General features: G+C 35.5%; 1 protein-coding gene across 4 annotated transcripts in view; it reads right to left on the bottom strand.

Annotated features, from left to right (window-relative positions):
- Nucleotides 1-24,903, bottom strand: part of erbin (erbb2 interacting protein) — an 84,085-nt gene that overhangs the window by 15,941 nt on the left and 43,241 nt on the right. For all 4 annotated transcript variants that reach the window (XM_058790179.1, XM_058790181.1, XM_058790180.1 and 1 more), the window contains exons 3-15: nt 23,077-23,194; nt 20,399-20,477; nt 20,231-20,320; nt 19,325-19,381; nt 16,391-16,454; nt 16,072-16,146; nt 11,939-12,083; nt 10,019-10,091; nt 7,991-8,120; nt 7,312-7,427; nt 6,686-6,755; nt 4,623-4,722; nt 1,651-1,772 (exon numbers count right to left, since the gene is read on the bottom strand). In XM_058790179.1, coding sequence (XP_058646162.1) covers nt 1,651-1,772; nt 4,623-4,722; nt 6,686-6,755; nt 7,312-7,427; nt 7,991-8,120; nt 10,019-10,091; nt 11,939-12,083; nt 16,072-16,146; nt 16,391-16,454; nt 19,325-19,381; nt 20,231-20,320; nt 20,399-20,477; nt 23,077-23,194 — 1,239 coding nt within the window. The remainder of the gene's footprint in view (nt 1-1,650; nt 1,773-4,622; nt 4,723-6,685; nt 6,756-7,311; nt 7,428-7,990; nt 8,121-10,018; nt 10,092-11,938; nt 12,084-16,071; nt 16,147-16,390; nt 16,455-19,324; nt 19,382-20,230; nt 20,321-20,398; nt 20,478-23,076; nt 23,195-24,903) is intronic.

Genomic DNA, 24,903 nt, shown 5'->3' with positions numbered 1-24,903 from the left:
TTTGCAGTGACATCAGTGTCAGTGGAAATACAGGCCAGTTTTTAGAGAGGGTCGCTGAACCCCTGGCCAAACACAGATACAGTTTCATTTCAAAAGGTGTTGGTGAGCTTTTTACAACACCCACAACAAGGAGGGCTGCTCTCGAAGGACCAGACAGGGCCACACTGGCGCTCTGAGAGCCGATAGTGATGCTCAGTCAGACAGCTTGGGAGCCTGCATGCGTTCCTGGCACAGCAGACAAGCCAAACCGCCATATTGAGTAATCAGGGGTGCAAGACAGGACGCGAGAGGGAGGGAACGAGATACCGAGTATGTAATATCAGCGAGATGAGGGGTGGAAGGAAGAAATAAGGTTGACGTTGTACGCACGAGGGCTCCTGAGACAGTGAAGGCTTCCATTTCGCTTTCTGACAGGAGTCATGTCAGGGTTCGAGTTTTAATGAGATTTCCACTGCAATGCAGTGAAGCGCAGGCTATGACATGCTGACAAACCAGGTGATACTGTTCCACTGAAACCGCTTTACCTCAAGCTGCCACAAGGAATTGAGAAATAATTTCCCCCCAAAAATGACAATTCTGTCATCATTTACTAACTCTCATGTCGCTTCAAACCTGTATGAATGACTTCCTTCTGTGGAGCACGATGAGAAATTCTGAACTGTGCCGGTCACTCTTTGTCATACAGTTATAATGATTGTAAAGTAAAGCTTTTAAAAAGCACCACAGGACTACCATAAATGTGGTTTATGTGATGATGAACAGAAATTTAAGCCGTTATTTACAGAAAATCCTGACATCTGCTTTAGTTCCCCTTGACGAATTAATAGTGTTGCCAGATTTATTATTATTATTATTTTAAATATATTATAGAATACATATACAGTAGTGTGTGTATATGTATGTATGTATGTATGTATGTATGTATGTATGTATGTATGTATGTATGTATGTATGTATGTATGTATATATATATATATATATATATATATATATATATATATATAGTAAATTCATAATATAATTACCTTTCAATTTCATTTCTTGAACTTAATTTCAGTTAGTTGCAACTGAAATTTCAACATTTCTAATTTTCATATTTTATTTTAGCTTAATTTCAATAAAATCAATTTTTAATAGTTTTCGTTATAGCATCCATTCAAAGCTCATTAATAATAACAGCATGAAAAATTGTCACAAATTATCTCCTTTCGTGTTTCAGAGAACAATGAAAGTCATAAGGATTTGAAATTACATGAGGGTGAGTAAACAATGACAGAAATGTTTTATAGTGTTTAACTTGCTGTATGTCATTTGCAAAAAACAGCATCTCTTACATGCTAAACCTGTACCAATCAACTAACTGCAAGGACATTTTGATAATTATTTGTTTTTTTTGTTCCCAAGATGTGCAAGTTAGCTCCATCCGCAATGAAATCACACTGCTCCAAAATCATACTCCGTATGTTTCAAATGCCTGGGATTTTGTGGCCTACAGTACCATTTCAGAAAAATTAAAGTGTGCAATGCCTGGTTAGCACAGAACAAAACAACAAGGGGGTGAGATGGGTGATATGATGGTGCAGGACATGCACAAAGGGAAAGAGAAAATCGAGAGTGCACCCTGGACAGAAGCGGACGGTGGGAACTGACCCGCGGGGGCGTTTCTCTCTCATCCTTGTCCTCGTCACACTCGAACGCCACTTGCGCCCGCTGCTTGCGCTGCTCCTCCCATAGAGACGGGTTAAAGCTCTCGCTGTCTGAGTTGGGCAAATCTGTGAGAGAGAGAAGCCAGGAAACCATTACCAAACAATCAAAACAACAGCACTGCCATCGCTGGATGATGGGCTCAAGGACCTCAGAGCAAATCCTGTGTGGAGTTTGTTTTATTCATTTCAGTGATTCAGTTCGATCAAATCATTAAAACGCTAATGCAGTCTCTCTCAACTATGTGGATTAACAAATAGCAAAAACTTGAACTAAACTGCATGAGCTTGAGCTCGGTGGGCGGCACAGACTTCACGTCAATTCTTATTTGTGTTGCGTTCCCATTTAGCAAGACGTCTGGGTTCAGGAGAGCGCTTTGTCATGTAGGCAAGGACTTCAGACCATTTCTAAAGCTCAATCATGCTAACAAACTGAAGCGGACTCCAGAGAGCCGCAGAGCCAGTGCGTTTGCCTTCTGAAGAGTTTAGAGTGAGGTTGCTAGGAAACAGGTTAAGACTTATTAATCTCTTCCCTCTCTGGAATCCAGCGAGCCGCCCATTTGCGATTTGCACAACGAAACTCCCAGAAACACTGGCAGACTCAAGTCTCACTGAGAGAAAACAGCGACATGAACGACCTCTGGTTCGAATGTCTATAAAACTATATATTTCACACAGAGGTGCACTGATTTTAGTGATACACCAATATATTAACTGGTCAGTATTTAGCCATTTTGAGATTGTTAGGTTAGCTGACTGCTGATGCTGCATTTAAATTGTCACAATTACTGTAAAAATTGAAATGAAAAATTGGAAATTCTACTCTGAAACATTTAAAATTAGTTTCTTGTTTCAATGTCAGTGCTTACCATTGCTGTAACACTGTACACTATGGTCCCATTAGTTAATGCAAATATAACTCTTATAAATACAACTCATTATTCATTTTTAGTTAATGCTTGGTCAGGTCCATTAAATAATATTGACAAATACAACTTTGATTAGAATTAGATTAATAAATGATTTAGAAGTATTTTTCGTTGTTAGTTCATGTTATCTAATGTAGTTAACTAAAGTTAACAAATTAAACTTTATTGTAAAGTGCTACCACAATTGCAAAATGGATCCAAATTTGTGGTTGTTTTGTTTTTGTTTCTACATTACATTCACTTGCAAAATGCCAAATAAAGCACCGCAACCATTTTGATTGGTTTTAAGTTGATTTCACAGCTTGAAGCTTTAAAAATAAATAAATAAATTATATATATATATATATATATATATATATATATATATATATATATATATAAATATAAATATAAATATATATATATATAAATATATAGTATGTGCACTAGTATGTGTGTGTGTGTGCGTTTTGTGAAAAGTCAGGACATAGATTTGTATAATGACAAAGGTATGACATAGGTATTACAAGGTGAAGGTGACATCTCAGGACATTGACCCATGTCCCCACTTTTCAAAACGCTTATAAATCACTCAGAATGAGTTTTTTGGGGAAAGTTTAAATGCACAGTCTCATGTAAGGGGTAGGTTTAGGTGTAGGCAATAGCACATACAGTAAGTACACTATAAAAACCATTACGCCTATGGGATGTCCCCACTTTTCACAAAACGAACATGTGTGTGTGTGTGTGTGTATGCATGCATGCATGCATGTATATATGTATATATGTATATATATATGTATATATGTATATATGTATATATATGTATATATATATATATATATATATATATATATATATATATATATATATATATATATATATATATATGTGTATGTGTGTGTATGTGTGTGTATGTATGTGTATATATATATATATATATATATACACACATATATATATACATACATACACACACATATATACACACACACACACATATATGCATGTGTGTGCATGTGTGTGTGTGTGTATGTGTTTATATTTATATAAACACGCACATACATATATACTGTATATACACACACACACACTAGTGCTGTCAAACGATTAATTGCATCCAAAAAGTTATTATTTACATAATATATCTGTGTGTAATGTGTATATTTATTATGTATATATAAATACACACACATACAATATATTTTGAAAATATTTACATGTATTTACAAGTATATATTTATATTCATATAATTTATATTATATATAAATATATAAACATAATATTTTTCTTAAATATATACATGAATGGGTATGTGTTTGTATATACATAATAAATATACACAGTACACACACACACACACACATACTATTTAAACAAAAACTTTTATTTTGGATGCGATTAATCGCGATTAATCGTTTGACAGCACTAATATATACACATATATAAAATTTTCTAATGACAAGTTTGAGAAAGACATTAAGAGTGAACTTCCAATATTTGGTTCCAAATTTCAATAAAATTCAGCCAGAACATCTTATTTGCTATCATTAAAATGTCAATAATAATAATAATAATAATAAAAATAAAAAATACACATTTTATTATGTAATCTAATAAATATTTATTGTGTCAGAAAGCAAAAATAAATATATTTAAAAATTACTGACTGCAATATCTGTTTTATACTGAATATATAAAATACATTTTAAAATTTGGGATCAGTAAGATTATTTTTTTTTTCATTAGAATAATTTCTGAAGGATCATGTGACACTGAAGACTGGAGTAACGATGCTGAAAATTCAGCTTTGCATCACAGGAATAAATTACATTTTAAAATATATTCAAATAGAAAAGAGTTCATTTAATTTAAATTGTAATCTATTTATCGATTACTTGACTTAATGCAAGTATATCTTGATTTAATTCCGATAAAAGGCATATATTCAAACAGCTCTAGTGACAGGAGGGTGCGACAGCTGCAGGTTCTGCATGACTAGATACTCACAGTCCTCAGTTCTGGTCTGCTGAGGGAACATGTAGTTGGTAAGTACAGTCTTGTGTGTCTCCGGATTCTCCTCTTTCTGCAGGGGAATGAGGGGCTTCGACTGGAGAAAGACAAAAAATAAAACACAGGATCAGTGATTGGCAAACTTTGATCAGATGCCTTGAGTACGACATTTCCCATCTCACACACACAGCATGAGGACTCTGCCAGTCTGGACCGCTCTTATTACAGATTCAGGCCATGCGGCTCTGGCTTTAAACTCGTCTCATCTTTAATCAAATGCAGCTTTATAAAACCACACATTACAATCAATAAAGAACAGCGTGCCACCATCTCGCAGTGCAATCTTCATCAGCTGTCGATATTCCAGCTGAGAAACCCTTGCAGAGCGGTTGTTTCACAGAGGATTTTGGCAGTCCCTTACCATATGGCTCACGCTGATTAGATGCGCTACCAGTGTTTTATTATTTCATAGCGGCGCTGTTCTCATGCATTCAGCTGAATTAGCTTCAGTTATTGCTTCCTTGAGAGCAAATATCACAACAATGCAGATTTGACCGCAATCTGGCTCAGCGCTTGTGAGCATTAAAGCCATACAGGTTTGTAATGAAAGGAGAATGAGAGAATTTTTAGAGTGAACTATTTCTTTAATTAATATCATATCTTAAGATAAACTCTGTGCTGTGTTGAACCTCAGAGGTGGGCTGATGGCGCGTGTGGGTGTGGAGGTGATTGTTATATTCAATAAGCATTAGTCACAGGCTTGATGGCCACTTGCGACAATCACTCAGGCTTTCAATTACAGATCACCCACACACACTCTGAGCTCTGCTGATGGGAACATCAAATCACTCTGCCAACAGCACAGACCCCGCTAAAGGACAAGCTTTCCAAGTGTATTTCTGGGAAGTGACTGTGTATGAGATTATTGTGATGCTGTGAAATATGGAAATTTATTGCGCGGATCTCTGAAATGAAATATTTATTTATACACACGGCTAAAATATAATTGACAGCTTTCCCAGGCAACCAATTTCTTTCATAGCTGCTAGTTTCAAGTCTTATAGCACTCTTTTCCTCACAATTCTGATTAATGAATTTCTTTTCCAATTGTTTTTGATTACTAGAAAAGCATTTATTAGAAATAGTTTAATATATTACATAATATATTAACTGAAAAAAAAAAAAAAAGATATTTCTGAGCAATCTTTTTAACTCAACGTCATCCGCTGTACAACATAAGATATTATATATCTTTTAATATTCATGCTGAGATATTAATGGTATTTATGCTGTAATTATGTAATTATTTTTTAATTAACAGATAGTGGGTGCATTGATATATCAATTAATCAATTCATTTTGTGATTCCAAAGCATTTCAGTTAGATTAATTTTTTTAAGCATTTTAAATTTCGATTAGAGCTAAATTAATTTCTTTTAATAGCATTAATTATTTTATTTATTTCATTAATTAGTTTAAATTATTTGAATAGTTCTATTATTTTAATAATAATGCATTAATTCCATTATTAATTCCATATATATAATATTATATTATGGTCAGTTACATTTAGGTATGGGGTAGAGACTAAGGGATTTAAAATACAGTCATGCAGAATAAGACATTAATAAGTATGCATGGTAATAAGCAACTAGTTAATACTGAGAATTGGGCAGAATCCCTTAAGTGTTACCTATATTATATTATATTATAATTATAACAGAAACTTTCACAACTTTGTTAGATTTTACCAATTTCAAATGACTCGTTCACACCTTTAAATAACTATTTTACATTTCCAGCTTGTCGATGAGCGTGGGAACCCTGTTCTACACAATAAAATATCCATTTATTTACTTATTTAGAAAGTAGCCAAGAAGTTGTGTAATAAGCAAGATCGTTACCATTCAGTTGGTCATTAGCGCAAAAAACCCCCAAAACAAATCCCCTTCAGAGTCAAAAACAACCCTCTGTTTGCATTGCAGTCCTGATCATTCTGCTGGTGTTTATTTCACACTCATGATTGTATATTATGCCCTGTGTATCTGAACTTTGCCCACCTGGTTTTCAGAAAGCCACATTGCGGTCATCTGGTTGAGTTTAGTGAAGCTGTACGGAAGGTTCTTCAACCTGCACAAAAAGAGCAGAAACCAGATTACTGTACGACGCATAAGAAATAAGTGAGGATGATAGTATGCTGAAATAAAATAAAAGGGACATGATCCAATAAAACAACAGTAAATTGAGAAAGAGTCTGGTATAATGTGTATCAAGGCTGATAAATACAGCACAGGGAGCAGAAAATAGAGCTATATTTCCCAGCCTGTTGAATCACAGCCAAATGAGTCTAAGTGGTTCTCTGAAAAAAAATGTCAAAGTAATGGCTCTCACAGCCACCAGCTGCGTGGCCAGGTTGGAAACGTTTGTCGTTGAAAGATTTCGTACATGAAGAGTGCCAACTGTTGGTTTATTTGGTTTGACATTTATAAAGAAAAAAAATTGTATGCTTGGGTCAAAACAATGTGCTAATTTGATTTAATAATATGTCTTGAAAAAGGTAGTCATTTTGGATAAAAGTTAAATGATTCGTAGAAATCAGCTGGTAATGCTTTATCATACGCTGCAGGTTGTTGTATACTTGCGTGTTATATGATTTTTGGCCGTGTATGCAGCACAAGGGACATACTTGTTGTCGCTGAGATTGATGACCTTGAGTTTCTGCATGTCGCCCATCTCCTCCGGTAGAGTCTCCAGCTTGTTTGAGTGCAGGAAGAGAACGGTGACGTTCTTCAAACTGCCCATCTGTCAGATGCACATACATACACATGAAGGGTCAACCGAGATGCACAGCCTCAAGGAGGACACTTTGATCAGACTGCAGGATTGATTCGGTCAAGACTGAACCATTCTGTAGGAGTCGTTTTGACAGCAGCAGTGAGAATAGTTTTTTTTTTTTTTCAGCTGGTTCATTTCAATGAAACAACTCAATATCTAATTAACTATTGTGCTTCCAGAAAGATCTGTGGAGGATTTCACATTATTTTTAATAGCAAAATAAATATGTCTCCATTAAAAATTGTTTTAAATGTTGTATCATCCAGCACAAGTTTTACTTGCAAAGTTCTTGACGAATCAGTCTAAATCACTAATAAAAATCTGTTAAGAACAATCTGTTTTGTGAATTAGACTGACAAAAACACATCAGAAAGCTACTGCAACAAATTGCACGTTATAGCTATTAAAATCAAACTTAAATCCCACTATTATCTACACAATATTCTGTTTTACTTTGAAAAACAAGATATTATGGAAGTTAAACGGCATTTGACGTTGTCATAAATACATCATTCCAGGACCAGACTAACCTCTGGAGGCATCTGTGCGAGCAGGTTGTGGTCTGCAGCAAACGTACGCAGGTTCACACACTGGCCGATGGTGGACGGCAGCGCCTCGATCTCATTGAAGCTGCAGTCGAGCTCATCAAGAGTCGTGAGTCTACAGAAAAAGACATGCGTGTGAAATGCGAAGCTGTTAACAATTATTCAAACTCAACAGCTCCCTACTGATGCAACATATAAATGCATCATATAAGAAATCATGTGTCCTCTTTAAAACACCAAACCCTACTTGCCCCTATTCAGATGGTTTTGCGATCAACAACCTTGATTCTTTGTTTATTAACAGTCTGACGTCAAACGTGTTTTTCTAGTATGACTAACATGCAGGTGTGCTGAATAAATCATGAAACCAATGAAAAGACCAAGGCTGAATAAGCGGTTTTTGAATCTGATTTTCATTTCTGTGAAACAAACAGTTGGGCAACTGTTTATAAAGTTTTGCAAACACTGCAAGGAGTAACTAACAAAAAGTGTCGGATTGCATTAAACCAGTGGATCTCAATCCTGGTCCTGAAGTAGCCCTGAAAACTTAGCGAGAAGCTAAGATTCATTGTTAAGGTATCTGTGTTCACTGAGTGCTTATTCTGTCCTACACCAAAATAGATATTTTTTAATCCCCAATATAAATTGTTGATGGAATTGGTTGACAGAGTAAACACTTTTTTTATGCCAAAATGTGACATAAAAGTGTGTGTGAGAGAGAGAGATCAGGAGATGATGAAGAGGAAGACACTGATCACTGCTAAACTGAAAATAACACCTACATCCAACTGATTATGACTTAATGACATTAATCAATCACGTTACGCATCATATTTCAGAGATTAGTAATTATTGTGGTTTCTTCACTTATCTAAAATGAATTTAATGCCAGTTTCAGAATCTAAATGATACAAAAAGCTCGTGTAAAATCAAATGTCTTTTATAACTTATAACATAAAACTTCCCCAGTACAACAAAACAAAACAAAAACAAGAATAACAAAAACACAAACCAAAAAAAAGAACAAAAACATGAAACACGAAACAAACAGAATACTAAACAAACAAAAACAAAAAACAAGAATAAAAAAAACAAAAATATGAAACACAAAAACAAAACAAAAAACAACCACCAAAGGCCTGCTTCCAAAACACACACAAAAAAACATATATATTTACTCCTTATACAGTCATTATACAGTGGAAAAAATGCAGTCATATCAGTGTGATGGGAAAAGACATTGGTACTAATGAAAAATTAATCATGCTTAATCAGTGTGCTTTACAATCCAGGCTGGGATTAAAACAGAATCCTCGCAATCACATATTCATAATCCCTCTTGGCATATTTTCTTAACCCCAGACTAGGAAACCTAATCTGACATAAGGGATAACCGGCATGTTTGGAAACAAGCTCAAAGTAAGAGGTGGCGAGAATGAGGTACAACGGCTGGCTTCTTTTTTGATGGATAACACAGACTGTTTCTTTCTCTCTCTCTCTCTCTCTCTCTCTCTCTCACACACACACAAAGCAAAGCAATCCCTCTTTGTGAGCCCATATGGACGTGTACTTCCCTCATTCACAAACCCGTTACAAAGCCTTCTGTCTGTATCATGAAGTGGCTTACAAGTCTGCTCATTCACTCTCAAACTAATTTTTGCTCTGGTTATCATTTAAAGCTAATGTATTATTTGCTTGACTATTTAATATAATATCACATGGGCAAAAGTATTATTTCTCTGGGGTTCGTTGAAATGCATCACGAGTTTTGAGAGGTAATATGTGACACTCAGACCTATTTGACTATGTTTTCAGCTATCATGTACAGCTTGCAGCTCACTTTGACACATTTTACAATATTTAAATAATTTCTGCAGATTTCACACCACAATCAGCACAGAAAACATGAAAAAGTATGCAAATTTGGTGTGAATATACTCATGGGTTAAAGAGAACTGGGTCACGGTTTAAGCGCAGTTCATCAGGTTTCTGTTTAAAATGGTGCTCACTTACCCTCCTATCGTGTCAGGCAGGTACATGAGCTGGTTATCATCCACCTTCAGAGTGGTCAGTCTTTTCAGTGAGCCTGTGGGGGAAAAAAAGAGAGAGAGAGAGCTTGTATTGCAATTGGCTATTTATCCATGCAGACAGAAACTGGCTGTTCAATATCCACTTCAATCTAGACAATGACACCATCAATCTCGCCCATCTTGAAGAATTTATTAGAAATTGATTCACAGACGAAACACTCGCATATTCAGCACTTTCCAAAGATAGGGTGCAAAAGTTCCCTTAAACGTCTCCTCTCTCAATATATGGTCAGTGAAAGGGGATGCTTAACTGTAAGAAAATGTTGACTGTCAAGTTTAGGAGGTCAAAGTATTATAAAAACTGTATTAGTTGCTATTTCATCTTAATTTTGCAACCCTGTTACCAAAATGTTGGATCTCTTATTATGTTTAAAACCTTTATTAGTATGACGGTGCAAATTTTTAGCCGTACACAATAAATAAACATTACTGAACAGATAACTTTGCTGTATCATTATATCTTTTATTTATATATTTATGTACTTATTTATATAATTTTAATTTAAAAAAAACACACACACATTAGTATGGGTAACAGGGTTGAAAATTTGAAATAATTTATAACCAAATGTTGGTTTGAAGTCAGAAGTAGACTGACTCCTATAAATGAAAGAAATATTTTATTAAGTTATATGAATATGAAGATCTATTTTCCTTTAAATTACAGTGTTGAAATGTTGAACTTAAATACAGTCAGCACTGCAATGAATGAGATTATTTCCTGAAATACTGTAGAAAAGGTCCCAAAGACGTTACTTCTTGGGTGCCACGATTTAGTTGTTTACATTTAAATTTATTTATTTAGGTGAAAATACGCAGCACCAGGGTTGAATACAAAATTATAAGAGACAGCTAAACGTTATGTTTTTGGTAATTAAAATGAGTTGAATAATTCATTAAAAAACAGTTTTAGCCATGATGAAATTTACACAATTTCACATACAATATCAAATTTATGAGGTTTAATGTTAATTATTCAATACAGTCGAGACGGTCAAAACCAAAGGTGAAACAGGTCAGATTTACAATATTAAAGGAATAGTTCACCCAAAATGTAAAAATTTGTCATCATTTAGTCACCCTCATGTCGTTCCAAACCTGTTTGAGTTTCTTTCTTATGTTAAACATAAAAGAGGATATTTTGAAAAATGCTGGCAATCAAACAGTTGATGGTCCCCTATTGACTTCTATAGTATTACTCTTTCCCTACTATGGAAGTCAATTGGGACCAATAACTGTTTAGTTCTTCAAAATATCTTTTGTGTTTCAGAGTGAGTAAATTTTCATTTTTGGGTGAACAATTCCTTAAAAGATGGAGGTCAGATTACAGACGCTTGGTATTTAAAACTAGTTACTTCTCATGCAAAGTTTGGTCTGTGGTAGATAATAGCTAAATCTAACTCAAAAAGCATCAAAAATGTCATAAGACACCAAAAGTGCATTGGATTCTTGGAAAGCTTTTGCAATGAAAGGCAAAAACTCTGCTTTTTGCTCACGTCGAGCACCTCTGTGGCCCTTTCTCTGAGCTCTAAACTGGATTTCATTAAGTGTTGAGCTGGGAGGTATTATTTCACAGCGAGCCTCAAGGGCGGTGTGACTTGGCCACTTCAACACGCCTCATTAGTGGCTGTCCGACTGGGTCATTCATTAGGTAATGAGATTGTATTACTGCTCTACCCATAATCCTCCTATTCGTTTTACACATCTAACCTGTTGATTTGTTACAAAGCAGATTAGAGTTGAGGCTGTTAGGAGGACATGCAGGACAAACCAGAAGACATCTGATCACTTTTAACGAATACTAATCATTAAGCTCATCTCTGCATTTTGGTGTGTGTTTTACCTATAGACCCTGGCAGCTGCGTCAAAGCGTTGTTGGACAGCAGAAGATCCTGCAGGTTTTCACAGCCAGATATTTGCTCATCAACCATCTCCAAATTGTTTTTGGACACATCCAGGTAGCAGAGCTGCTTCAGTGCCCCGATCATCTGCACACACATGACTCTCTCCATTACTCATAAACAAATGACTCAAATTCTCATCAGTTTCTGAGAGAGATGTGTGTAATTGAGCAAACGTGAGAGACATTCATTCAGTTTGGCAAAAATTCATTGATTTCAAATCTCAATTTCAGTTATATACGGTGGGTGAAGTCAGAGCCATGTTGGAAGCACTCTGACATATTGGTTTTTAGAGACTAGATGGTTCCTGTGAAGGAAAAACATGCACAGAAGCATTGGAGAAGTGGAAACGGGTGAATTGAAGAGATGGAGGGATGCGGTTGAGAAATCGGTCGAGATAGATGAGTGAAGCTGAGCGTGAACTGACTCAATCCATTTCTCATGCTTGAGGGCAGATCGTGTCCTCCTGTTCTCAAATACACTTCTGTAGCTCCTTTCCAAGAACAGATTGAGAGCACTCAGATATCCATTTAGACTAGTAATGAGATCGTCAACAACAATGCTGTGTTACCACAAACTTTTCCGTCCAGATAAGTGTACCAGGGATAGGACTCAGATTTCTAGCACTGATTTTACTGATAGCAAAACTGGAGACACTAGAGAAGGGATGAGGATAAATAAGCAAATTAGCTTATTCATGAATTACATACAGTCAGTTTTGATTTGATTTGAAAGGGAAAGTTCAGCCAAAAATGAAAATTTGTTGTTAATTTACCTTGTAGGTGACTTTTTTCTTTAGCAGAACAGTAAAGAAGATTTTTAGCTGAAACAGTGGTTCATGGTGATTCATAAAATACAAGTCAATGGCTACCGGACCTCGAGTCAAAAAAGCATATACTGGTAAGACAAAATGAATACTCATGGATCCTGATGATATATTGAGGTCTTATGAAGCGAAACCATTGGTCTGTGCAAGAAACTGAACATTATTTCCTGTAATCCAGAGCCTCAGACAAACAGGGGAAATATGATTCTTTTCCGCGGACTAGTTCGTTTTAATGTACTGGATCATATACAACTGTACATGGGTTCATTTCGAGTCAGAATGCGTGTCGGATGTAGAGGTCTGGGCGGGACTGTTTTTTTTAGTCCCGCTCCCGCAAGGTTATATTCCACACCCACCCGCTCCCGCAATATATCCACTCTTTGTTGTCCACTAAGAATAATTTTCTTCCCGACCCGACCGTTCCCAGAATCTCACATCTAAATTTCCGCTACTAAAGGAGAGATAGGCTAACAAATAAAAGTGTAGTCTGCACAAAATTATATGTTATTTTCTTCGTCTTGTCAAGGGTCTTGAATTTATTGACAGCAAAATGCTAATCGAATTTTGTGTCTTAAGACATTATTTTGTTGCCAACACAGTAGGAAAAAAAAAGTATCACAGAGAAAATAAACATGTACAAAAACTGTATTTCTTATTTCGTCTTGTCAGGATACAATTTGTTTAACATTTACAACACATTTACAGCACAAGTGTCGCAGAGAAAAAAAAAAAAAAAAAGTAGGCTGTACAAAAACAGCCTATTAGCTATTTTATTCGTCTTAGCAAAATGTGAAACGAATGGAGTATTTTGACGTTAACACAGTAGGAAAAGTGTCACAGAGAAAAATAAATAAATACGACAAAATAGAAACAAAAACCCGAGTTGAACGTTCTTCAAGGACAGCGTGTCTACACTTTGCTCCATCCTTATTCTGCTCTGTCACTCATCGACAACCTGCCTGTTCTGTCTGAGGGCCGTATGGTACAGCCTGCTCTGAGCATCGTGCGCATCCTGCGCACATACCTCACAAATAAAATGCGTGACGCAGAAAGCAATGGTCCGTGCATGCAGCGCGTGCATAACAGTCCTGAGTGAATAAGAATAAAGCGCAGATATACTGTTCTGAAAGGACGTGGGGAACGGGATATTGTTAGACAGCCCGCTAACAACAGAGAGCTGCAGGAATGCAGACCTCTAGTCGGATGTCCATACGTGAGTTTTGATTGAGTAACTTATAGATCTGTGCTGCTTGAGCAGAGAACTGTTTCAGATGGTTCAGTCCGATTTGGTCAACTGATTCAACTAGTTCACTAAAAAGAACCAGTTCAAAAGAGAACTGGACACCACTCTGAAACGTTTGACTGAGCCTGTCATTTACAAGTAATAATAATAATGTTGTAAATACTGTTCAGTTTCTTGCATAGACCGACCGCTTCGCTTCATAAGACCTCAATATATCACTGGGAGACAGGGATTCATTTTGTGCTGCCGGATATATTTTTTTGACTCTCAAGCGCCAGTAGCCATTGACTTGCATTTCACCAGCTAAAAATCATATTTACTGTTCTACTGAAGATTAAAAGTCACCTACATCTTGGATGGCTTAAGGGGCTTAAGTAAATTAACAGCAAATTTTTATTTTTGGGTGAACTATGGAGTATGAGTCATACTGCATAGGACACAGGAATCTTGAACTTCAGATGCACTTGGGTGACGACCAATCAGAAGCGATCTTCCTAAACTGCAATCAGCGCCCGTGTGTGACTTTGTCACAAACCCTGCTGTTGATTAATCACCACGAGCGAGAGCCGCTCTCCTGGGTGGGGCGTAAGAAGCTTAATCAAAAGCACTAACGAGAGAGAAATTGAATTCTGCACAAAGAGAGTAACATATGTTGTGCAAGGACATGCCATCAGTAAGCTGGTCTCTGTGGTCAGAGAGGGAAGGAGGTGAGGGTGCTGCCCTGATATCCAGGCCATTTGGAGGTCAGTTTTAGCAGAAGTGTTCAAAAGGATGTTCTGAAAACTCCTAATCCGAATCCTGCCAGCGAGGACCACGATTACTGTCAGTCTGCTCTCAGCGGCAAGCTAATGCCTTAATTATGACCTATTTAAAAGGAGCTGGCAGTCGGAGGAGAACTTCAGGGACCCTGAAGAAATGTTTAGGAAGTAGATTTTTAGCTGTTATGGATGTCTGTTTGTCTTAACGCCATTATTTAATGTACCTGTGACAAACAGCAGCTACAAAGTAGAAAAATCTCATTTCTCATTCCTGAAACATCAGCAGAAAAATCTTCTGTGTAAAACTTTCATAAAACCATTTAGCCTCATGTGACAAATGCAAGCATTCCACGTTAAACTTCAATTAAACAATTTACATAGGAAAGATTACACAAATGATTAACATAGAATTTATTTATTCTTATGTTTCAAGATTAGTGTAGAAATTAGCTCAATTTAGCATTTTATATGAAAGCTACCATTTTTGTAAGAATGTTTTAATGAATGATTTACATTTAGAAATGTGTTGTTTTACCAAAAATCAAATCATGAAACATGAGCAGAACAAGTTACATAAATAATTAGCAAATAATGATTTTATGGTGATTTTTACTGTACAAAAAAGTAGCTGGATTTCAAGTTCAACACGAACAAGATTTATGTATAAATAGTTTATCAAACAGTTAGCTCAGTTTAACTTTTAACACGTGAAATGTGAAAAACAATTTGCGCAGTAGTTGTTTTTATGGGCGATTTGCTTACAGTATAAAATAACTATCAATTCACATGAAAGAAACTATTTTTTATAAGAATGGTTTCATTAATTATTTCCATTCAGAAAGTGATTATAGTGATTTATATTGTATAAAATTTATCCTCATCTAGAATTTTAGATTCAACAAATGCAATTTACAGCAAAATTGCTCAGTTTAGCATAAATAATAACATTCATAAGAACGGTTTAATAAACTATTTATACAGATATTAACTCAGTTTAGCATTTTACATAATTATGAGTACAACATTTATGTAGAAAGTTGCACACTAAACATGAACACCAATTTATACTGGAATACTTTTTATAAATAATTTTTTCCCCAAAATTTATTTACTCGTCATACAGATTCAACTAATGTTTTACAAATGTGGTCAAAAGTTTATAGCAAAAAAATGAAAATAATTATTTTTCATGGTGCACTTTTGCCTTTTTAAAAGAAAAAATGCACTACGAATGAGTGCAAGACTCACCCCCGGTAAATATGTCAGTTTATTTCCATCCATCCACAGCTCTCTGATTCCTGTAAGCTGCTCCAACACTTCAGGCTGGAGAGAAAGAAGGCAAAATTCAATTTCAAATCCTCAGTGAGAGGAAATCCGCCACTACTTTCAATGAATAGCATTAGACGAGAAAAATGCATATTAGGTGCAGTCTGACAGAGAAAGACTCAATGAGCGCATCTGCATTCACTGCTGATACATCTGACACCTGGCTGCACTGAGAGCTGGACGGTAAACACAGGCTGCAGTAATGCATGCAACAGCTGAAAGATAGGCAGGTGCTACTCACCACTTCAGTGAACTCATTACTGCCCAGATCCAAGCGCTCCAGCTGTGTGAGCTTATGCATGCTCCTGCAGACACACACACACACACACACACACACACACACACACACACACAGTATTACCAACATTAACCACGGATTAAACACATTTAAGCTTTACACATAAACATATCAAAGCATTCATTGTTTTTTTTTGTGTAGGAAAACGTCAGACAGGCTGGTCACAACCACAACTTTTCTTGTGCACAATGGCTCCCAGAGGCAAATAAACGGCACACAAAAGACATTTATCGAACAAGTAGTTATTGCTAATCCACTTTTTATTGGCAGTTTTAGAGCAATGTTAGATCCCTAGTTTCACATAAAACCAGAGCCAGTATATAAACGGAGTAACTATTAAAAAAAAAAAAAAAAAAAAATACAACAACCAGCAACACTTTAGTATTGGGAACACTTCTCACTATTAACTAGTTGCTTATTTGCATGCCTATTATTAACATATTGATTGTTTATTAGTTCTTATAAAGCAGAAATTCCGCACAACCATATTCTACATCCCTATACCGTAACTTAACAACTACCTTACTAAGCAGCAAATTAGGAGTTTATTGAGGCAAAAGTCGTAGTTAATTGAAGAATTGAACCTCACAATAAAGTGTGACCAAAAACCCCCACCCAAATATATTCTCCAAGATCATGTTTATACCTAGAGGTCAAGCTATGGAGTTCAAGGATGTTCAACAGCAATAAGTGAATAGCAATAACACATTAAGTCAATGCATTTTACCTCTACTGTAACTTTAAAACTCAAAATGTCTTACTTATAAATCAGTAAACACTGAACATTTTTGTGTTATTTTTAGCTTTTTTGCCACTTATATTGACAGAGATTTTGGAGAGAGAACAGGAAATGGGAACAGGATTTGGAAATGACATTAGCTTGAACAATTTCTGCAATATTCTGCATGATACAGTCATTAAATCATTGTGCTTCAGGAAAATGTCATCCAGTCGCATAGCATGATATGTCAGAGATGCAGAAATGAAGTCTCTGGAAACAAAAATAAATAGTAAAAATGAATTCAATAATTAACTAAATAAATTAAATAAACACACACACTCACAATTAAGTTTACTGGACTACCATTGCAAGTGTGTATTTGATAACTTCACTTATTTTCCCAAAGGTGACTACTAAAAGACCACTATCAAAGATTATACTGTCACCTTGAATGCTTCACAAATCGTGGGGTATCTAAATAGGCTTTATTCACAGAATGCTGAAAATCTGGCATCAGACTTCCTGCATCTTTTCGATCTTTATGACACATTCTCCTGTTCCAATCTGCTCCTGAAATCTCAATATCTGCGTCAAACCCTGAACTAACATCATTTAGTCAGGTAGGTGTGCTTCTGGGCAGGGTGTGCTTTAAACCGCAGCTGACGTGGACCTGGATACAGATCAACAGCCTGCGGGCGTATCGTATCCGTGGAAAAGCTTGAAGAGGAAATCAAAGTCAAAATGATATATGGCTCTGGGAATTGTATTAACAAATGGCTATAAACCAAAGGCAAACTCAGTTTTTTATTAAAAAGAATTTTGTATTGAAAGACAAACTGGTTGCTGGCTTAGAGGACTGTTAGAGGGATTCATTCATCCCGGCTTGTGTGAAGAAGCATGCAACCAGTCAGTCAGCCAGCCAAAAAAAAAAACTCACTGACCCCCAGAGTGCTGAGCAATCCACAGCTCATTAGAAACACAGACACACACATCATGAGAACCACCACACAATGAACATCTGAGAGGACTGCTGAAACAGCACAGGGATAAATGTGAGTGATAAAGTTATCACAGTGCAATAATAGTAAATGATTAAGCGACGCATGTGACTGACAGCTGTCCGTCTGCTTTTGAAAACAGAATACTTTCATCTTTCTGCTATGATTCCTGAAATAGTCCATGCATGTCACTGAATGTAAAGGAATTCGCTGCACTGACCAAAAGAAACCTGCTCGGTTTGAAAGTGACTTATGTGTGAGCTGTGCTTCATATATCACTACACTATTGACACTGCATATTTTTTACCGATGTGACAATTTTTGATCACTTCGAAACATTTATTAGCACACCTCTTCCTAATGAGCAAGATAATTTAAGGTATCATTCATAATATTAGTGCTGTCAAACAATTAATCGTATCCAAAATAAAAGTTTGTTTACATAGTATGTGTGTGTACTATGTATATTTATTATGTATATATAAATACACACACATACAGAATATATTTTGAAAATATTTACATGTATTTTGTGTGGATTTTGGATGTGATTATTCGCGATTAATCATTTGACAGCACTACATAATAATGATGCTTAACTTAGTAAACATGATCGGTAAATTCTCTTTTCTCTCATTTTATATATGATTAATAAACTATTCAGTTTGTCTTTTGCCGTACAATGGAAAAAAATTAACAGCTGATTTACAGCGCCATGGCCTTGTGTTTTGTAACACAGACATTTTGCTCAAGTGGCTTTTGTTGAAAACTTTTAGTGCCGTAATGAGTTGTTTTGATCCTAGCGCACTTATATTAACCCAACTAACACACCAGAGAGGCCTGTGTGTTTTGATTGGCCCGTGTATTGAACGATGGAGCAGAGGCTGGCACGGAGATGGTGTTTTTCTGTGGCTCTCACACACAAAACCAAAAAACGAGCCTTTATATGATGCAATATTGGCTCTGGAGCCAGAAATGATTATAAAACCTGTCACAGCATGTCACTTCAGAGCCTCTTACGTAAGGCTGAACAATATGATGCCACCGAGGGAGAGAAAGAGAGACGTTTGTCTGTATTTATAATGCGATCATCAGAAGGGGCGCAGTGGCACGGATCATCTTTTTAATATTTTAGTGATTCAGATGAATGCCACTTACTTTGGCAACATCTTTAACTGGTTCTCCCGCAGCTCCAGAATCTGCAGTTTGGTTAGTCTGAGGAAACAGAGACAGAAATATATAAATATAAATTATTTATAAACTAACAACAACTAAGATTAACAAATGGTGCAAAAATAAATAAAATAAAAATAAGTCAAAGGTGCCTGAATAGAATATTACTTCCACTGGAAATAATATTTAGTGAATTTTCAGTTCAAAATCGACAAACTTGATGTTTAAAATGCAATACAAATGTTACATAATAATGATTTTTAAGATAATAAATGTAACAGCAAGATGCTAATGAACACTGACATGTTTTTCTACAATAAAGGCGCTAATTTAATGTCCCAATACTGGTGTATTGACTTATGCCACACACTCTAAATATACTGTCCTCTTTTTCGTATTCAGTAGAATTATGCAAATTGTTGTCCTCGGGTGACCTTACGGCACAAAACAGCAAGTGAGCTGCATTTTGCATGTTCATTTGAAGTCTATTTCAGGCTGTGTGTGCATGTTTATGTCAAAAGTACTGCTGCACGACCTTTTACAGGAACTGCACAGCATTTTCATAGGAACGCACGATTCCTGAGCTTTTAGATATGATACGATCTCCAGGAAACGTTAGAAGGTGCTTTCCGAGGAAATTTTGCACGTGTTATTTTAATAGATTAACAGCTCGCATAAATCAACAAGCTTGATGGATGTAAGTTAAACCGGTTTTGCGTGTGCTTGGAAAACACTCAGTCTTTGGGAGAAGAGTTTTGTCTGTTTTATATTTTAATGTAGTACACACTTTGGCCAGTCTTGAATCTAGATGCTGTCTGATCTGAAACAAGAGCTTGGATTATTTTGTTCTGTCTCTATGTGTGTGTGTGTGTGTGTGTGTGCGCGTCTGACCTGCCGAAGCTGGCCGGCAGGAACTCTAGGAAGGCGTCGTTCAGGTAGAGCTGGGTCAGGCTGAGGAGCTGCGTGAAGCCTTCTGGGAGTCTGCGGAGACACGCGAGTGTTTTATTACATCACAGACAGAAAGCACACACCAGTCATCTCTGCTGACTATGTACCTACTTTGATATAGGGTTCACACTCGCTTCTACGATGGCCAGGACTTTACAGTTCTTGATATTTTCAGGAAACTCCTGGATGCCTGAAATTTGAAACAAACAAAAGCGATTCGATTATTAATTGCTCGTTTTATGTTTTCTCTTTTCTTTGTGCCTAGGATTTAGAAAACAATTAAAATGAGTCTGTACGACACTGGGTCCCATTAACATATTGAATAACTCCAGACAATAAATATACAAACACATTATTTAACTCCCTTCTTAAAAACTAAATAACATATACATTTTCTTCTAATTATTTTTATGCTATACTTCTAATTCTATTTTTCTAATTCTAGGAAAACTATTATATCTTTGTCTATAAAACAAAATTAAAGAAAATGATAAAATTTAATAAAGTAATGGTACTTTACCTACACAACCTGTCAAAAATTTTGAATAATTATTTATAATAATTATTATTATTTTATCTTTGACAGAAGTTTCTCATGCTCACCAAGCCTTCATCTGAGCCCTATCACTATTTTTGGTCCACTTAAAAATACATGATAAAATGTCAAGTAATAACACTTGAACAACTAAGTCTTTATCAAAATTGACCACTAATGAAATCACCTAACACTGTTTTTCGAAACAACACAAGCTCAAGCAGCATTAGAGCTAGACTGCTTACTTCCTGTCCTACTAACCGCATGAGCTGGAGTGTGAAATTAATGTCGAGACATCATTCCTCCAGCGCACTCAGATGCAAACTAAACCAGCGCGCAGAGCAAACCACAGACTCACAGAACACACACACACACACACACACACACACACACACACACATCTGAGAGCTCATATCCACCACACAAGGTGACTCACCTTCAGCAGTTCTGCTAAAAACAGACATTTTGGTCAGGAAGGGAGTATCAATTAAAAGTCACAGAAACCTGCAGATGAGGTTTGAAGCAAATAAATGCTACAACCCATTTTACTTATGTAAAACAGAGTAGCTGACAAGAAATAAAGACAGGATGATGAGGAATGAGTATTAGTAATGTAAATTGGGTCATTTATTTTTCCTGTTGTCTTTGATTGCTTTGGTTAATTTGATTTGCACCTTTCAGCTAACAGTAAGGAGTGTGGTGTATACACTACCGCTCAAAGACTTGGGGTCAGTGAGATTTGTTACATACATACGTTTTTTTTTTGTTTTTTTTAAAGAAATTAATACTATTCAGCAAGGACGTAATAAACTTATCAAAAGTGACGGCAAAGACTTTTATGTTACCAAACTTTAACTAATTCTATTCATCAAACATTCATCATCATGGTTTATACAAAAAAATATGAAGCAGCAACTTTTGAGCAGCAAATCAGCATATCAGAATGACTTCTGAAGGATCATGTGACACTGAAGACTGGAGTAATGATTACAGGAATAAATTACAGTACATTTTACAAAAAACTGTTATTTTAAATTGTAATATTTCGCAATATTATAATGTTTACTGTATTTCTGATCAAATAAATGCAGCCTTGGTGAGCAGGAGACACACAAAAAAAAAAACTTATTTTTAACATATTTAACAGGTAGTATAGGTCAAGTATTTTATTATTTTATTTTCACAATAATACTTTTTATTTTTAATCAAATAAATGCAGCTGACATCTTACAGACACCAAACTTTTAAAAACATATAACCTGCTTGCAAATATTCATTATTATTGTTATTTAGTCTCATTAAACCTTTTATCTACTAAATGATTTTGTTCTAAAAAATTTGTAATTTTTTTTTATTCTTATAAATAAATGTAAGCAATTCATTATTTAAATTAAATGTGGCTCATGGAATGGTTTTTCTTTCTTTCTTTCTTTTTTTAAACATCTGATATTCTGGAAAAGCAGAAATAGCATTTTGCTGAAGAAAAAAATAGCAGCTTCATTTACAAATGCGCAAAACCACATGATCAAATTGGTCAGCTAATTAGTCTTAAGGAAACCCTGAAACTATTGCTAAAACTATAAAAACTACATAAACGGATCAAAATCACTGCTGTTATGATGTGACAGCATATTGCATGAAAACAAGGTTTTGAATGAGACTTCCTGTGCTGGGCTGAGCTCGTCCCTGTCTGTCATTACTTTATCAGATCCTGCAACGCACCAGTTGAAAGATGAAGTGATGTGTAAACAGACTCGCTGATTTGAGCATGTGTTTGTACTGTAGTGTTGTGGTCTTCACTCATGCTTCAGAATGGAATAAACGGTTTCCAGTGACAAGCTTCAGATTGTCATCAGCGTACAGGAAATCAAATCGAGTGGGTAATCATACGGCTCGGTTCCAATCCTGCTGTGTCTAGATAGGCAACTAGCTTCCATTTGTTTATTTGAATTATTGCTCGATTATAACTAACCATATTGCACACAATTCTAAATCAATGAACGACACATGAAATTGTTAATTTACTAGGATTGGCAAGTGTGCAGACCGAAATTAATGGTGAATTTTGGATTTCAGCGTAAACTGAAATCCAAAACGTGGAGCTGGCCGTGATGAATTGGATTACAGTGGATAAGGGGTCAGTGAGTCAGTGCAGATATCAGTGTGCCTCCGCTTCGGTTATGGATCGTCCGATAGCGTAACTGGACTCCAAAAAGGAAAAAGAAAGAGGAGATGAATCGGCCGCTTTTCTTACTGTTCTTGCTGACGTCGAGCTCCCTGAGATTGATGAGGTTTGCGATGCCCGGTGGCAGCACCGTCAGGTCGTTGTCCGGTAGACTCAATCGGTAGAGTAACTGGCAGTTGAAAAGTTGCTGTAAAGAACAGGAAATTGAGACATTTGGGAAACATTCATGGAAATACTAATGAGATCAAACTTCATATTAATATCTGAAGAGCAGTTGCTTAGGTGAAAGAAAACAAAATGAGGTTTTCGATGGACCTTCATGTGATCTAGTCACAATGCGCTTTACAGAAAATAACATGTCTGTGACTCAAGGCCATTCATGATAAAGGACCAAAAAGACAAGCGTATAAACAATCAGGCTTTTGTAAAACTTCTTAAATTTAACAAAGTAGAAACTGTTGAAACGACAAGTAGAGAAAACCCGATTGCAAATACTTTGCTTGTTGACGTTAATTGTGGCCCACGAAAGCCACAAAAACCATTATAAAGCACAATAAAGTTTTCGTGCATTTATTTAGTGTTCTGAAGCCGTTCCATAGTTTAATGTGAGGAACAGATGAATATTTAAGTCAAGTTCGCTGTGACTGTGTTGCTTCAAGCGCATCATTCTGTGCATAAGCGCTTTGTGCTGCTCTGTATTGGAGCCTTTCGAATTATAATATTTTTGCGCAATGAAAGATTATTAATAGCCTTTCTTGTTCGTCTCATCTGTGACATGGTGCTGCCTCATTACTGTGCAGTACGTTTAAAAGAAATGTCTTTTAATTTTACAGTATATATATTTATATATAAATATTACTTGTTTTCCATGAATGTATTTTACAACAATACAAAAGAGCAACATCTCATTATTACCAGATTTAGTCCTACACTAAATTCACTTTTCTTTGTTCCCCAATAAATGTTTTTGGTAACACTTTACAATAAGGTGTCATTTATTAACATTAGTTAATGTATTAACTAACATGAACAAACAATGAACAATGCATTTATTACACTATTTATTCATCTTTGTTAATGTTAGTTAATGAAAATACAGTTGTTCATTGTTAGTTCACAGTGCATTAACTAATGTTAACAAACACAACTTGTGATTTTTAGTAAAACATTAGTAAATGCTAAAATTAATATTAACTAAGATTAATAAGTGCTGTAGAAGTACTGTTCATTCTTAGTTCATGTTTACTAATGTTTTTAACTAATGAACCTTATTGTAAAGTGTTACCATTTTTTTCCCCACTAATTTTAGATTTTATAAAATTATTGTGCACTCGTGATTTTTCTAGAGTAACTTTTACTACTGAATTATCCACTAACCTAGTTTATAAAAGTATTTTTGTCATAGATTATAAATTACATATTCATTTGTTGTTTTTCTTTACAGTAAAGTTGTCTATATTTAGTAGATCGTGTGTAAAACACAAAAGAGCGATGAGCAGGTCAACACACACTGAGAAATTCTACACGGATTAAAAAACTGCGCTGTAATCGGATCGATATCGGTATCGGCAGATACTCAGAATTGTTGGTATCGGATCGGTATCAGTTCTGAAAAAGTGGTATCGCCAGCCCTACTGAAAATCAGTTCAAACTGTTGATTATAATAAATCGCTTCAAAACTTTGATTTAATGACTTAAAAATACTTCTGAAAAAAAGATACTGATAACATTTTACAATAAGATATAAGGTATTTGTTAACTATATTTAATGCATTAATATTAACAAATAATAAGCAATACATTTATTACAGTATTTATTAATCTTAATAATGTTAGTTAATAAAAATACAACTGGTCATTGTTAGTCTATGTTAGCTCAGGTCATTATTGAAATCA

Source organism: Onychostoma macrolepis, chromosome 10, assembly GCF_012432095.1.
Source record: "Onychostoma macrolepis isolate SWU-2019 chromosome 10, ASM1243209v1, whole genome shotgun sequence".
NCBI classification, from domain to species: Eukaryota; Metazoa; Chordata; class Actinopteri; order Cypriniformes; family Cyprinidae; genus Onychostoma; species Onychostoma macrolepis.
Note: the sequence above shows the minus strand (reverse complement) of the source record. Positions and strands in the feature narration are given on the sequence as shown.